Source organism: Camelina sativa, chromosome 1, assembly GCF_000633955.1.
Source record: "Camelina sativa cultivar DH55 chromosome 1, Cs, whole genome shotgun sequence".
Taxonomy (NCBI): Eukaryota; Viridiplantae; Streptophyta; class Magnoliopsida; order Brassicales; family Brassicaceae; genus Camelina; species Camelina sativa.
Genome location: NC_025685.1, coordinates 7332731 through 7347255, shown reverse-complemented (window position 1 = coordinate 7347255; position 14525 = coordinate 7332731). Strand labels below are relative to the sequence as shown.

The following is a 14525-nucleotide window of genomic DNA, read 5'->3' as shown; positions in this document are numbered from 1 at the left end:
TTTTTTTTTTTTTTTTTTTTTTTTTTTTTTTTTTTTTTTTTTTTTTTTGAGTTTTGCAGGGTAATTATCTAAGGGTTTGCTTTGGCTATTGGAGAAGAGAGTCATCATGATTAACATGTTCACATGAAATCATAGATTTTGAAACAGATTTATTACATTGCAACATTCAGTGATTAAAAATTTTGTCCCTTTTGCCCAAATCAAATGTCTTCCACTCATGAAGCCAGTGATCATGTATAGTCTCAATTTCTTTGGATCCTATATGGCTATACCTTTTACATTGTACATGTTCAAACAAATCTTCTTGGGCTCATGGAAAATTTATATTCCTAACTAGCCCACTAAATAATTCTTATATCCAAATCAGCCCAAACGCTGGTTTTCAAAGAACAAGAAATACTATAAGGAAGAAGAATTGAAACAACAGCCACAATCGAAGCTTCCGGTGTCCAAACTCGAACAGTATAAACCCCATTGTTTCTTGCTCATATATATAGGAAATTAACAACAGAGAACAGACATCTAAACTTGTCAAACAGGTCCAATTCCTCTTCTCCTACATTTCCTCTTGAAGATATATGGTCACTAATGTCTTGAAGATGGAAGATCACTGTCATAGCTACTGCACCCACCCTAGCGACACGTAGGACTTTCCAAGCCATTTAATTAGATCCTTAGACAACATGTCGCGTGAGCTACAATGAGACATCCCGGTGGAATAACTTGGTAACGTTGCCGACTTATTAAAAGTTTTTAAGCCAAAACTGTCGTTATAAGTATGTTACTCAGCAAAGGTAAAGGATGCCTCTGATGATGTAGGTTGGAAGCTATCGGCCCCAAGGTCTGACACCGCTGTTCACCTCCACACTTATCTCACCACCATCCCTCTACCAAGCCAGGTATGCGAACTTGATACTTACAATTGGGTTGTAGATGGATTTGAGTGCAATGGTTTCTCTTCGCAAAGAACTTGGGAATCTATCAGGCCTAGAGAGGATGAAAAAGACTGGGCAAGTACCGTATGGTTCAAAGGTGCTGTCCCCAGAATCGCCTTTAACATGTGGGTGGCAAACCTAAACAGGCTCCCCACCAGGCAACGCCTTGCCGCATGGGGCGTTGCAGCTTCCTCCGACTGCTGCCTATGCTCCAGCCATCCAGAAACGAGGGACCAACTGTTCATATCCTGTCACTTTGCTTCTGCTATATGGCATCAGATCTTTTATCGATTATCTCCTACCAGCACTCAAATCTGCAACTGGTCTGAACTCCTTTCATGGACAAGACAACGATTTCCTCGGGCTCCATCAACGCTCAGAAAAGTAGTGGCTCAATCGTGTGTCTATCACATCTGGCGACAAAGGAACAATGTGCTCCACAACAACCAAAGGCTCTCTCTATCATTAATCTTCAAAATTATTAACAGGGAGATCCTTAACACCATATAAGGGAGAAAGCAGAGGAAGAGATGGAGGAAGCTTTGGCTTCTTTGGTTTCGTTAATCGAAATCTTCTATTTTGCCTCCTCTTTTTTGCATTGTAATCTTGTTTTTCTTCTTTTTTGCCAAGATTACTCTACTTTAGGTAAAACTTTTGTAATACCTCACATTTCATTTTAAATGATATTTACAAGTTAGCAAAAAAAAAAAGTATATTACCTAGACCCCTAAAGTTTGAATTTGTATTAATTTCGTCTGCAAGAGTCTCAAAACCCCATTAGTCGTTGTAAACTTGTAATTACAGTTACCTTTTTTAATAGCTTAACGGTAAATTAATAAGTTCATCCATTTACGAATCATGCAATCTAAGTCCTCAAATTTAAACGCAGCTAGAATTTTTGTTATTTACATCAACTGGAGCAAAACTAGACTATATTTTGTTTAGTTATTTCTATATACTCCATGATATTTGTAATCAGAGTATGGACTCCTATATAGAATGCATGTCGTACACCCAATAAATCATTGCATATTATGTTGACATGTACTTCTCTATATATATAATGTTTTTTTTTTTTTGGTTGTGATGATATGGCAATGTACACTCACCCCAACCATTCATTTACACAGACGCATGCTGCATGCACACACATATTGACAAATATATTTGAAAAGGGAAATTGTTAATTTATATCATTTCACAAAAGCATTATACATTTAAAAAGCTGGAAACAAAATTACAACAAAAGACTTTGAAGATTGAGACATAAGTATAGACCTTATTCATGCATACGCAAGCAAACGTAAATGGCCATGAGACAAAACATATTAAAAGAAGGGAAACACACTGTAACCGAACATACATATAGTTTGGAATCAGTTAAGGAGATTAAAGCCGGCAGGGATGATATCAACGATGCTGAGGAGGCCGGAGACGCTGCTTCCGATCATGGTTAACCGTGAGACAAGGCTGCCGACAGAAGGGAGTTCAGCGTTACAGGTGGAGAGAGGGGTCGTCACGACGACCCTACAATCAGAGAGGAGTGTGGAAAGCAACATCTGAAGTGCGTTTGTAGGAAGCGAGAATAATCCGGCAGCGTTCGTGGTCGCAGTTGAAACGACTCTGTTTTGCCTTCCGCACTGGAGCTGAACTCCCGCATCTGTTCGTTAGCAGTATATATAGTAGGATTAGTAAATTTGAATGCACGAAAGATTATTACTTCCTATAGAAGACAAGACAGTTGCTGAAATTTCGTGAATTCTATACATTTAGTAGTCCCACAATATTGTTGGTTTTATAAACTTATTAATTGGTATATCATAAGTTCTTTAAAAAGCTTACTAGCGAAAACAGGAGTTGAAGTGCCGTTAAGAGCGCCATTGAGAGAGCAAAATATAACCCCATTGATATTGACGAGATTGAGAAGGCCACCAACGATACCACCAACAAGACCACCAAGACCACCAAGGCCTCCAAGACCACCAAGACCAAGCTGAGCCTCAGCCACTGGAGACAACACAATGAGACACACCAAGATCAATGAGAAGATCATGCGTTTGTTTTTGAAGATTGCCATGCTTGTAGGTTAAGATAGACAATTGTATATGAAATGATAGAGTGGAAAGTAAATGCTTTCTTGTGTCTGTGTTGCTTTTAGTTTTGGATGTGATAAGTGTCTTCCCCATGCAGCTCTATTTATAGAACAAGTTTTATAGATCTTGCCCCTCCTATTTATTTTGCAATTTTATACCTAAAGTCTCAAATGATGCGTTTTCTCTATTATACAATTTTATTAATTAATATAATTAAGTGAAAACGTCCCTATGTTTCAACTTTGATCGTAAACCCGGATCCTAAAATGTAATTTCAACTGTATGTACAAAACTACCAACAATGTCCCTATATTATAATACAGCAATTTTTTTTTTTTTTTTGAAGTACTCAAGCAATTTTTCTGAAGGAATATCCTAAGATTCGAATATTAATAAACACCGATGTTATGCTATACAATATCATCTCATGCATTCGATTGCGACTGTCGGTAAGCCATAATATTTGCAATACCAAACTGCACCCGTAGTAATTAGTTGTATTCGAACCCATGTATGCATGATGTGGTGATATTAACTTCGAGACTCGACTAGTATATGTATTGAGATATTCACAATATATGTAGTCGCACTTGCACGAAAGGTAACGACGTCAATCAATAACGAATATAATACGTTCCCTCTTTACTAATTAGACACAAATATATGTATAACAACTCGAGTCTTCCGTACTGTATAACCAAAGGAAACTTGAGTTTATATACCAAGTAACATGACTAGTTGACTACTAAATTGATTAACATAATTTTAACGAAACAATTACACATTAGTTTATGATAACAAAAGCTAAAGAACTTAGTTGAGTGACACATATTTTTTAAGATAAAACGTAGATACGGGAAACCATTATAATGCAAAACTATATAAAATGTTTATTTGTTGAAAGATTGGTCCAGAGACCGAACTCGCAAGGTAAAGAGACAGATCAAGAAAGAAGGACAACATATTGGACTACACTTTTATCTTTAAATGGGTTTTAAAAAAAAAGATATGGTGAGTTCAATTTTGTCAAAGTCCAAATCCAACAATTTGCATCAATGAGTGGTCTTAACTCTTAAACCCCAACTCATAGGGGGGCTCTCCTATAGTCTTGGCTCATTTTTTCCTCCTTAATTATCTTATTATATAACAAATCAAACTTATACAAGTAGACTCTTGATATAAGGAGATAAGAGAAAACCCATCACCCATTTTTGTGTTATAGATTGGTCCATGGAACCTATGTTTTTGTTTTTCTTCGACTTTGAGTTGGATCACTTGTTTTTATAGCCATAACAAAGAGTTATCTCATATGTAAATGTGAATGAATCATTTACTTAACTCCACGGGACCAGAAGAAGATTCATCCACATCGTGATTAGTCGTATTACCTTCTAGTTGCCCTCTTGGTAACGGTAAACGCTCAAAAATCGTTTGGTAGACACCACATAAACAAAATCCTAAGAAAGCCAATCAGGAGTTTACTAATTAATGTAGTAACTAAGTAAATGGTAATGATGGGACAAGAAGCGACTTTGGAAATCTAAAAGGTTATCATCACAAATAAGCCTGTATGTATATTTCTAAACTTTTTGTCGCTGCTGGTTAAGAGTATGAGTTCCACGATTAGTGCTTTGTCAATTTAGATGTAGATTTTATGAGTTCCATAATGAGTGTTCCATAATGAGTGCTTACGAGACTCTTCGCCTCTAGGAATTGTACTGATCTTAATTAATAGTAGATTTGCCTTGTACCAATCCAAACTCAAATACCCTAGTTCAAAACCCTTCCAATACTACTATGCTACACTCTTGTAAAACTACAGTTAATTTAACAAATAAACTACTATGCTGCCTCATCTATATCTTTAAGAAGAAGCCTTAATTAGTAACAATTAGTAACAGATTTTGGTGAGATTGGTGATTCTTCTGACTTTGAGTATAGTTTAGAGAGATGTAACACACAGAGAAGCCTAAGTAGCGTCTTATCTCTCTGGGAGGTCTAAAGTTGAGAGGATGAGTTTTCGGAGTTGCATTTTCATCTTCCTTCCACATCTTTATTGTCTTGTCTGCCTCACACGTTACCAGCCTTGAGCCCGTCTGATCATAACACGCTGCATATATGCCAGCTTCATTCTCCAGCGAACCTAACCATGTAAACGATATAAGACACTATTACTACTTGCGTTAAAACTCTATTATCACTTTTTGAAACTTGAAAGCTTCTTTGGCTCCTAAGAACTAATCATAAACCTTTAACTTTACAAGGAACACACAGGTAAAGGATCTAAAAAACAGTTTAAGGGCATACCGGGCTGCGCAATAGTTTCTGCCTGTTGGAAATTGTGACCACTCTTCCAATCCCAGAACCATAAGCTTCCTTTATCACCTTTAATTGTAAAAAGACAGGGACATTTTAGTTCAAATAATGCGGTTGGGTAGATAATATGTGGAGGAAAGGCAGGTACAAGTATCAGTGTTTGACCATAACTATCAAAGAAAGGGATCTGGAAATTAATTCATACCTCCAGTGACCATTACACCATCATCGTTCACAGCCACTGCGTTAATTATGCCTTCCTGCTGAGCACTGCTCCGTGGAGAAAGATAACATTAAAACACATCAGAAACTTCTTTACCACTTCAGTTAAGAAATATTATCTATTTCATTGCACTGGAAGAAAAGAGAATGGATTCAGACTCAAAAAACTAACTACAACTCTACAAGGCTTCCAGAAACTTACAGCATCTTGTGGCAAAACTCTCCTTTAGGAAGGCTAAATTTTTTAATGTTGTCAGATGATGCGGAAACAAAAGCATTCCTGAACGAAGCAGAAAGATACATTAAAAAGGGTGCTTTATCATGCAGAACCCAAGATTGAAAAAGCAAGAAAAAGTCTTCTTACTCTTTCGGATGGAGAGCCATTGATCGGACAGTGCGTTTGTGTTGCGTTAGAATTGCCATCGTTCTGCCTGATTATAATATATTTGTTAGCCAAAACCTACATACAATGAAAAGCTCGAGAGGAAAGAAAAGTAAAAGTTGAAAAGATTGTTAAATGAAAAGTATACCATATCGGAGGTCCCAAAATCTGATGGTTGAGTCATGAGACCCGGTTACAACTTGTGGGTCCTGCAACATCACAGGCACAGTGAGTTCCAGATCCCAACATCTTATATGAGACATAAATAGCAGTAGGTGTGCAAGAATAAAGAGAAAATGAAATGCAACGTACAGTTGGGCGGGTGAAAACAGAAAAAACATCAGCTGTATGTCCTGAGAGTGCAAAAATTTGCATCTTCGTACGGATATCCCATACCTATAAGCAGAACAAGATATATATATCGACAGCAGGATCAGCAACTTAAATTTCAAAAGACACATATATATATGCTTATAAATACAGGATACATCATACATATTTTCAGTAAATTTCATACCCTGCAGACACTGTCTCGCCCTCCGGTTAATAAAACATCGGATGAAGAGCTGCACAGTAGACGCCATGCTTATGGCCATCATAAGATCGATAACCTATCAAAGAAAATTTCCAAAAACATTGGATATGAGAAGTTCAGATCAGGAAAGGAGTAATCAATTTACAGATGAGATGGAAATCCATCATCGAGTTTTAACCTTATTCTGCTCAAGGTCCCAGCATTTGACTTGCTTGTCATCACCAGCAGAAAACATATAGGTATGTCTATTGCTTACAGCGAGGCCTATTAAACAATAAAATTAGAGAGCCGAAACTTGTACACTTGTACTTCTCTACAAGACTGTTGATAATTTAACGGAGGGGAATAATATAATAAAGTCTAACCTCGTACTTCCCCAATATGTCCAATAAGTGTGAGCTTCAAAACTCCACTTGCTACATCCCATATCTAGTGAACACGATCCACATAAGCAATGTTAGCAAGACTAATGCAATCAGGCTGCTACAAGGGCTAAACTTGCCCAGGATGAAAACTCAGGTTTTACATGAGATATAGGTAAATGATGCATGAAGAACTCGAAAACAGAACCTAGCAAATGAGAATCCAGAAAGGTTACAGAATAATGAGAAAAAGGAATTGAAGTAGAATTCCAGAGTTGATCAGTTACCTTGATGGTATGATCAGCTGAACCAGTGCAAAACCATTCATTACTTGGGTCAAACGCAACAGATGTGACCCAACCCGAGTGTCCCTGGATCACCTGTTAACCACAAAAAAACGCATCAACTTGTATGAATATCAAGTACTCTCTTGACGCCAGCAAGTAGTCCTACATACTTCGTTTATATGTTATATCCATAAGATGCAGAAATGCTACTGTATCACATATCTTACCCTGTAATTCTTCCATGGTGCATGCCACTATGGACGGGGCCATCTACTAGGTATTCTCTCCATTAAAGCAGAAGTTGACAGTTTTCTGTAACACATAGACAGGCAAAAAAGCAAATAATGAGAAACGGCAGCATTGATACAACAAACCAGAGGTATTTACGGTTACATATGCCAAATTGAATTCCCTGATTACGAACAACCGATATCACCTCATTGCTTTTTAATGCCACATAGGTATCACAATCTAGCTGTATTGTCATTATAGAGAGCTCATACAAGAACAAAAGGATGGGACACAAAACCTTTTAGATGAGGATTCATATGCAGGAAGAATCGCTGTGCTTTTGCCTGAGTTAGCAGTATTGTTCCTTCAAATCAAGAATCAATAATTATCAGAATCATCACGATAAGTAGAGCAATAGTCACAAAGACAGCAAAAATTATTTGGATTAGTCACATTCCAAAGGAAAAGGTGAACTCACAAGTCACTTTGCGGTAAAGTTGGCCCAACAACTAAAGCTTCCTCTGTTGTGCCTTTTCGAAGTTCCTTGGACTCTTCAGGCCCTGCAGAGCAAATAATTTAGTCTTTCAGAACGAGAAACCATAATGCTGAAAGAGGCTACAAAAGTTTGTTTTTCAAAAGGTACTCTAAGAAGATATATAACTGAAACATTTGTTTTCCAATCCTAATTATAGACATAAGAATGAAAGCTCACAACTAATATAAATAGATGTGGTAAACATAAGGGAAACAAAGAACTACCTGGAAGGGCAAGGACATTCGATGGAGCCGTCTTATCACTGTTATGGTCAGCAGCACAGCGTGTAGGCTTACTAACGGGTTCTACGCCTCCAAATGCAACTTGAATCGATACAAGAAACCTCCAAGTTATTGAAAATACATCCTAATTTGAAGCTAAACCATACTTGAAACTACAAAACTGATAAGACACAAAAAACAAAATCAAATTTTGAGAAAAATCAAACCAGACGAAGAAACGAACAGATTCCTTTACCTTATGACAGAGCCGAATTTTTTTGCTGCGATACAGAGAAGAAGAAAAAGAATCGTCAATACACATAAATTTCGAAAGATTTCGAGAAAATACAAAGGAGGAGACACTGCAAGGGAAACTAGTTATAAACCTTTCAGGATCAGGCGGTGGGAATTGGTCATGGACGGGAGCGAAAAGATCAAGAGCTCGCTTAACAGATCTGTGACTGAGTTTTTTCATTGACTGTGGTTTGAACTCGGTGCTCAAACCTAGCATCGTCGTCATCTCTCTCTATCTCTCAATTGTTTTTCACACGAACAATTAGAACCAGCGAGAACGCGAGAGAGAAACGTACGAAAATTAACCCGACCCGACCTTTATTTATATCTCAAATACCCACCCGTTTCTCCAAAACCCGAATCATAAACCGTTCTAGGGTCGGTTTATATCAATTTTCCTTTTTTGGGGTAAAATATAAATATTTGGAAAAAAGGAAAAGGTGAAAATGGTAATTTACTTGGGAATTTTATTTCCTGTGTTTGCATCTCCAGCGAAAACCCTACGCCTATAGTATTTTTGGCTATAAATACCAAAGTTAGAGCATCGTTTTGGAACCCTCTCGTCGCTGCGTCTCTCTCCCGCAACCTTTAATATTCGTTTTATTTCACATCGATCGGAGAGAGATAAAAACAATAAGCGACCATGTTGGTGTACCAAGATCTTCTCACCGGTAAAGCTCAAATTTATTTGTTTATATTATTAATCTCGTCTTAAAATTTTTTTTTGTAGCTTTATCGATCTTATATCTTCCGATTATTCGGGATAATTGTGTATATCGAATTGAGATTTTGTTAGATCTGTGATTGTATCTGAGCTTTTTCGTTAATTTACATCTCTTTGAATCGGCAATTCTAATCATAGGGGCGTTGTTTCTCTAATTTGGTTAGATCTAAGATTGGTTGGTTTATATTGAGGTGTTGTCGTATTGATTGAGCTTAGTATATTGATGTAGATTGGATTTTTTTTTTGGTTTGTATTCGATTGCTTAGATTCTTAATTAGTTCGAATTTGCTTGAAGTGATTATGATGTCAAAGTTTTGTGCTTTAATATGATTTGATGAAGTTTTGGCTGATCTTCTATGATTTAGTGACAGTACTTGTATTTGTGGGATGTAGTGAGATTGATTTGATTAGTGACTAAAATTTTTTGGGATATTGATTTCAGGTGATGAGCTTCTGTCCGACTCTTTCCCTTACAAGGAGATTGAGAATGGAATTCTTTGGGAAGTTGAAGGAAAGGTTAGTAGTGCCATTATTAACCCTAAATCTTCATGCTTTGTTCTGAATCTGTGATATTTTTTGTTTTCTTGTTCTCATTGGTTTTTTACTTTATTTTACAGTGGGTTGTGTTGGGAGCTGTAGATGTTAACATTGGTGCCAATCCATCTGCTGAGGAAGGTGGTGAGGATGAGGGTGTTGATGACTCTGCCCAAAAGGTTGTTGACATTGTCGACACCTTCAGACTTCAGGTTGGTTTGGTTTTTGCCTGCTTCTTTTAATCACACAGTAGTTGATATTGTTGTTGTTTTGTTTTTGTTCTGTTGAAAGCGAAACATAGCAGTAGTTTACCTAATGTTTCTCTCCTCTACTATCTTTGTTCTGATTGGTGTTAGCATTGCAATTACTGATCCAAGAGCTCTCTTTTTGTTTTCTTGTAGGAGCAACCAACTTATGACAAGAAGGGATTCATCGCCTATATTAAGAAATACATCAAGCTTTTGACACCCAAGCTCAGCGAGGAGGATCAAGCAGTCTTCAAGAAGGGTATTGAGGGAGCTACCAAGTATTTGCTCCCCAGGCTCGGTGACTTCCAATTGTAAGTTCCCCGCCAATCTTGTCTTATTTTCATTGTAACATGACTTATTCTGAAATCTCATTTATGATTATTGTTTTGTTTGATACAAAACAGCTTTGTTGGGGAGGGGATGCATGATGACAGCTCTTTGGTCTTTGCTTACTACAAGGAGGGTGCCACCAACCCAACATTTTTGTACTTCGCACATGGTTTGAAGGAGGTCAAGTGCTGAGAGAGAAGCTCTCGTTGGGGCACTGTGGTCGTCGCAGCGACTCCTTAAGTTCATGTTTCTTTATATTGTCCTGTGTTTCGTCGTTGTCTCCTATCAAAAATGACCTACAAGTTTGCTTTTCTCTTCTCTTCTGTGTTTTGAAGTCTTTTAAGTTAATTTATCCCAAAGACAATGGTTTATCAGTTCTTGTTTAGTTGAATTTTGGTCTTTGCCTTTTGGGATGTTTGATGTAACATCACTTCTTCAGTTAGCTTTTATCATTTGGGCGTGGGTTAGTAAAACTCATGGCGAATCTCGATGCAAGCTAATTAAAAAAGTCTAATAATTTTGGAATCAGATCGTAGCAATGGGTTATTTGGAACCTTTAAACATTTGATGGAATATGCTCTATTACGTACTGTTTTGACCTTTTCTCGAGTAAAAAGTGGCAAGAGACATTCATCAACGTAGGCATGTTATCCCTCCACGTATGTCTTCTGCTCACGTGAGGAATCTGTAACTATCTTCTTTCTTTTTTGAAAAGGCCACAAAACTCTTTTCTAAGAGTTATGTCCTCTTGTTTTCGTTGTAGACAAATGACAGTGGTCGTAATAAAGATGTATGTATGAATGTGTGTGTTGTTTAACTTTAGCAATCAACGTATCCTATGCTTGATTCTTTACTACGTTACAAGTTTACAAATGCTGTCCAATTCACGTACATTGACCATTTATTTGGTTTTTATTATCCAAAATAAGATTTCTGCGAGAATTAAGAAGAGTTCGCTCTTCGCTGCGTAGATTGCTCAAAAACATAATATACAAGTATCTAGATATAGTTATTTTATTCTGTGTATACTATGTGGACGAGAGGACAACCAAAATGCGTTGGTACGTATTGTGTCTCACGTAAAAGGAAACGTGATTTGGTCGGTTTGACGTTGCTCCAACCCCCCTTATATCTAACGTATTTTAAGTCAATTTTTTGTTGGTCCTTTCGTTTTAGCTTTACACTCTTCAACACTTTTTTTGCTTTTGGTCAAAACACTCTTTAAGTCTTAACAAATTACGTAATCGGTACTAGTGTATGGGCCATTTGTTAATCGTAACAAAGGACTGAAGGAGGTAGATTAACCTACAGCTGCACAAAACTAGTGATCAATGTTGATAAATAAAGAAAAAGCCCCTTTCATACTGGCTTATACTTGATTACTTTAAATCAGGAATCGTTTAAATCCAAATGCTTTAGGCTAAAGCAAAAAGCTTTTTTGATTCAAAAGGAAGGAACCCACAAGCTGTATTGTCCCACTTCTCTACTTTTGCATATTCTTTTTCGTATATTATATTGGATTAACTCAAATTTTTGGTTTTAAACAATACACATTTTACATACACAAAAGTATGTTAGCTTCTCATAAACACACTCACACACACATTCACACATCTAAACAATTCAAAATTCAAAACCAATATACTTTTTTTTTATAGGGAAAATGGAAATTGAAAAGGTAATATAAGATTTTAAATCATAATCAAGTACTATAAATTTCCAGAAGTTGTGGAATTCATGTCATTTTCCTCGGATAGTTTCAAATTTCATTTTTCTATTACGATAGCTTGGTCGTCCAAACCAACATCCTTTGATAGCATAAAAGTAGCTGAAATCTCAAAATACACATAGCGTATTAATCCAAAAAGGTTATTATTAGCTATTACATCTATAAATAAACCCATCAATTTTATGCAATATATATATGGTCAATATAGGTATGAGATTAATTCAAGATACTGTCATGATCTCAGCAAAGAAAACTATAGTTTACAAAGATACATTTTAACATTGTATTCTTCTTTTAGAACATATAAGACCGTTCATATATAGAAGATCGTGTGAACTTGTTTCAAATATTTTGGACTAAATAGCAAAAACCAATAAAAGTAGGACAAATCGGTGAACGTATCAGAAATAAAAGGGGGTTCTAACTATCACTTTTAAAAAAAAAAGTTTAAACGCCTCAAACTTTTTATTTTATTCTTTTAGTGTCTTATACTTTGTCAAATCCTCTTCAACGCCCTCTCTCTCTCTCTCTCTCTCACCTCATTTCTCATCTCTCTCTCTCTCTGCGCCTAACGTCGCTTACGGAGAAGACGAAATTTTTTGAACAGAGCTTTTTCCCAAACGCTAAACGACGCGCATCGCTTAGGGTTCTTCTTCACTCGTCGGAGATCTGATTGTATTTTTGAGGAAAAAAAAAAAAATTTCAGATCGCAGATCTCTAACCCAACCGTTGCGTGTCTTCGTTTCCATCTGGTAATCATCACTTCCGTCTTCCTTTTTTTTTTGGGAGTCGTCTTCGATCTTCTTCTCTGATGCAATCTATTGGTTTGAATTTCAGATTTCCAAGGAAATTGAAACGAGTTTGGAGCTGTTGTAACTCTTTCCGCTTTCATGTTTTGTATTGAATCCGAATCTTCTCCACATTGTGAGTTCATTTCGATTGAATCTAATTTGGAGAATTTATTTTTGATTCCTGTTTCCGATGTGTAATCTTAACAAATGTGGGGAATGTTTTTGTTTTGGATGAAGAGTTGTTCTACAGATCTCCGAAGTTGGCTCCTCAAAGAAGATCGCAGCGCCTCATGGGCGGCCAAATGCAGCAGAGCAATGCTGCGGCTGCGACGGCGCTATACGATGGGGCTATACCCGCTAATGACGCAGGAGATGCTGTCATGGCACGGTGGCTTCAATCCGCTGGCTTGCAGCATCTGGCGTCTCCCGTTGCTTCTACAGGCAACGATCAGCGTCATCTCCCTAACCTTCTCATGCAGGTACACTACTTATTTTCCCTGCTTCTTTGTTTCTGGACTCTTCCATTACATTGCATGCCCTTTAATTCTCCCTTATCCGTATGCAGTTTTACTCTGGCTTGTAAAGTGTGGCAATTTTTGTATTAGACACAGATAGCCAAGTTTTGTTAGAGCTTTTTAGGTTTTTGCTGTATCATGCGTATGTATGGTTTAAGACTACAAGAAATACTGCGGTAGGAATTTAGGATTGTTTCTCCCTGTTTTGGATATTAGTCATTATGTATTTCAAGGAAGGCTTGGATTTTGTTTGGCCATTTACGCGAACGTGATTAAGTTAGATGTTTTCTGCATGGTTCTTAGATTGCTCAGTTTTTTCGAGCGTGGTTCTGATATTTGAAGCCTCCTTTGGTATCTGTTAGGGTTATGGAGCACAGACTGCTGAAGAGAAACAAAGACTGTTCAAACTAATGAGAAATCTCAATTTTAACGGGGAGTCGACTTCTGAATCATATACACCAACTGCTCAGACATCAGCAGGTATGCCGTCTTCGGAAGGGTTTTTTTCACCTGAGTTTAGAGGTGATTTTGGAGCTGGGTTATTGGATCTTCATGCAATGGATGATACAGAGCTTCTATCCGAGGTATGTTTGGAAGGGAACCAGTGAAAAGACTATTCATATTTACCCATTAGTGTCCGTGGAGAACGGAGAGATCTTAAATGCATCAGATTTTCTGCTCTAATGTTACATCCCAGTTGTCATACTGTTACTGCCAATCTTGTATCGCCTTATTGAGTCCCAACTAATCCATAGGGGTTGTGTGCATGCAATCTATCTGAGATATCTGTTAGGCAACTTCTAATCTGGACACTCGAAAGGAGTTAGCGGTGACCAGTTTTGGTCTTGTTGTCGTTAGAAAGTTTCTGGGAAAAAACGTTGCTTGTGTTATTTGCTAGCTCTTTTATCTTTTAGTCGTCAACATTTGCTAGTTCTTAAAGAAAGTGATTATCCATGTGAAAGTTATCAACCCGTTGATTTTGTAGTGACATCCTTCCATTTTGCAGCATATGATTACCGAACCCTTTGAGCCATCACCTTTCATGCCTAGTGTTAATAAAGAATTTGAAGACGACTTTAATTTGCCAGCTAATCGTCAACAACGGCAACAGACAGATGCTGAACCTTTGGGTTCATTGCCTAAGAGTGAAAAAGAAAATAACAGTGTAGCCAAGATTAAAGTAGTGGTAGGTCATTCACTTGAGCACTGACCTTTTTCCTTACTACTTGATTGGTTTATAA

The 14525-nt window shown here is 37.2% G+C and overlaps 3 protein-coding genes and 1 pseudogene across 3 annotated transcripts in view; 2 read left to right on the top strand and 2 right to left on the bottom strand.

Moving 5' to 3' along the window:
* Positions 2139-3020, bottom strand: LOC104781520 (phylloplanin-like). Its single transcript, XM_010506221.2, has 2 exons — positions 2778-3020; positions 2139-2595 (listed from the first exon to the last, which is right to left on the bottom strand). The coding sequence occupies exons 1-2, from the start codon at positions 3010-3012 to the stop codon at positions 2312-2314; spliced, it is 519 nt and encodes a 172-aa protein (XP_010504523.1). The 5' UTR covers positions 3013-3020; the 3' UTR covers positions 2139-2311.
* LOC104781511 lies at positions 4774-8710 on the bottom strand (annotated as a pseudogene).
* LOC104781504 (translationally-controlled tumor protein 1) lies at positions 8955-10701 on the top strand. The gene is made up of 5 exons (XM_010506198.2): positions 8955-9084; positions 9580-9653; positions 9755-9883; positions 10073-10230; positions 10324-10701. Exons 1-5 carry the CDS (start codon positions 9057-9059, stop codon positions 10439-10441), a joined length of 507 nt encoding a protein of 168 aa, XP_010504500.1. The 5' UTR covers positions 8955-9056; the 3' UTR covers positions 10442-10701.
* Positions 12482-14525, top strand: part of LOC104705083 (kinesin-like protein KIN-13A) — a 6928-nt gene continuing 4884 nt past the window's right edge. The window contains exons 1-5 of the mRNA XM_019245552.1: positions 12482-12730; positions 12816-12902; positions 13007-13248; positions 13647-13868; positions 14291-14487. Coding sequence (XP_019101097.1) covers positions 13060-13248; positions 13647-13868; positions 14291-14487 — 608 coding nt within the window. The 5' untranslated portion in view covers positions 12482-12730; positions 12816-12902; positions 13007-13059. The remainder of the gene's footprint in view (positions 12731-12815; positions 12903-13006; positions 13249-13646; positions 13869-14290; positions 14488-14525) is intronic.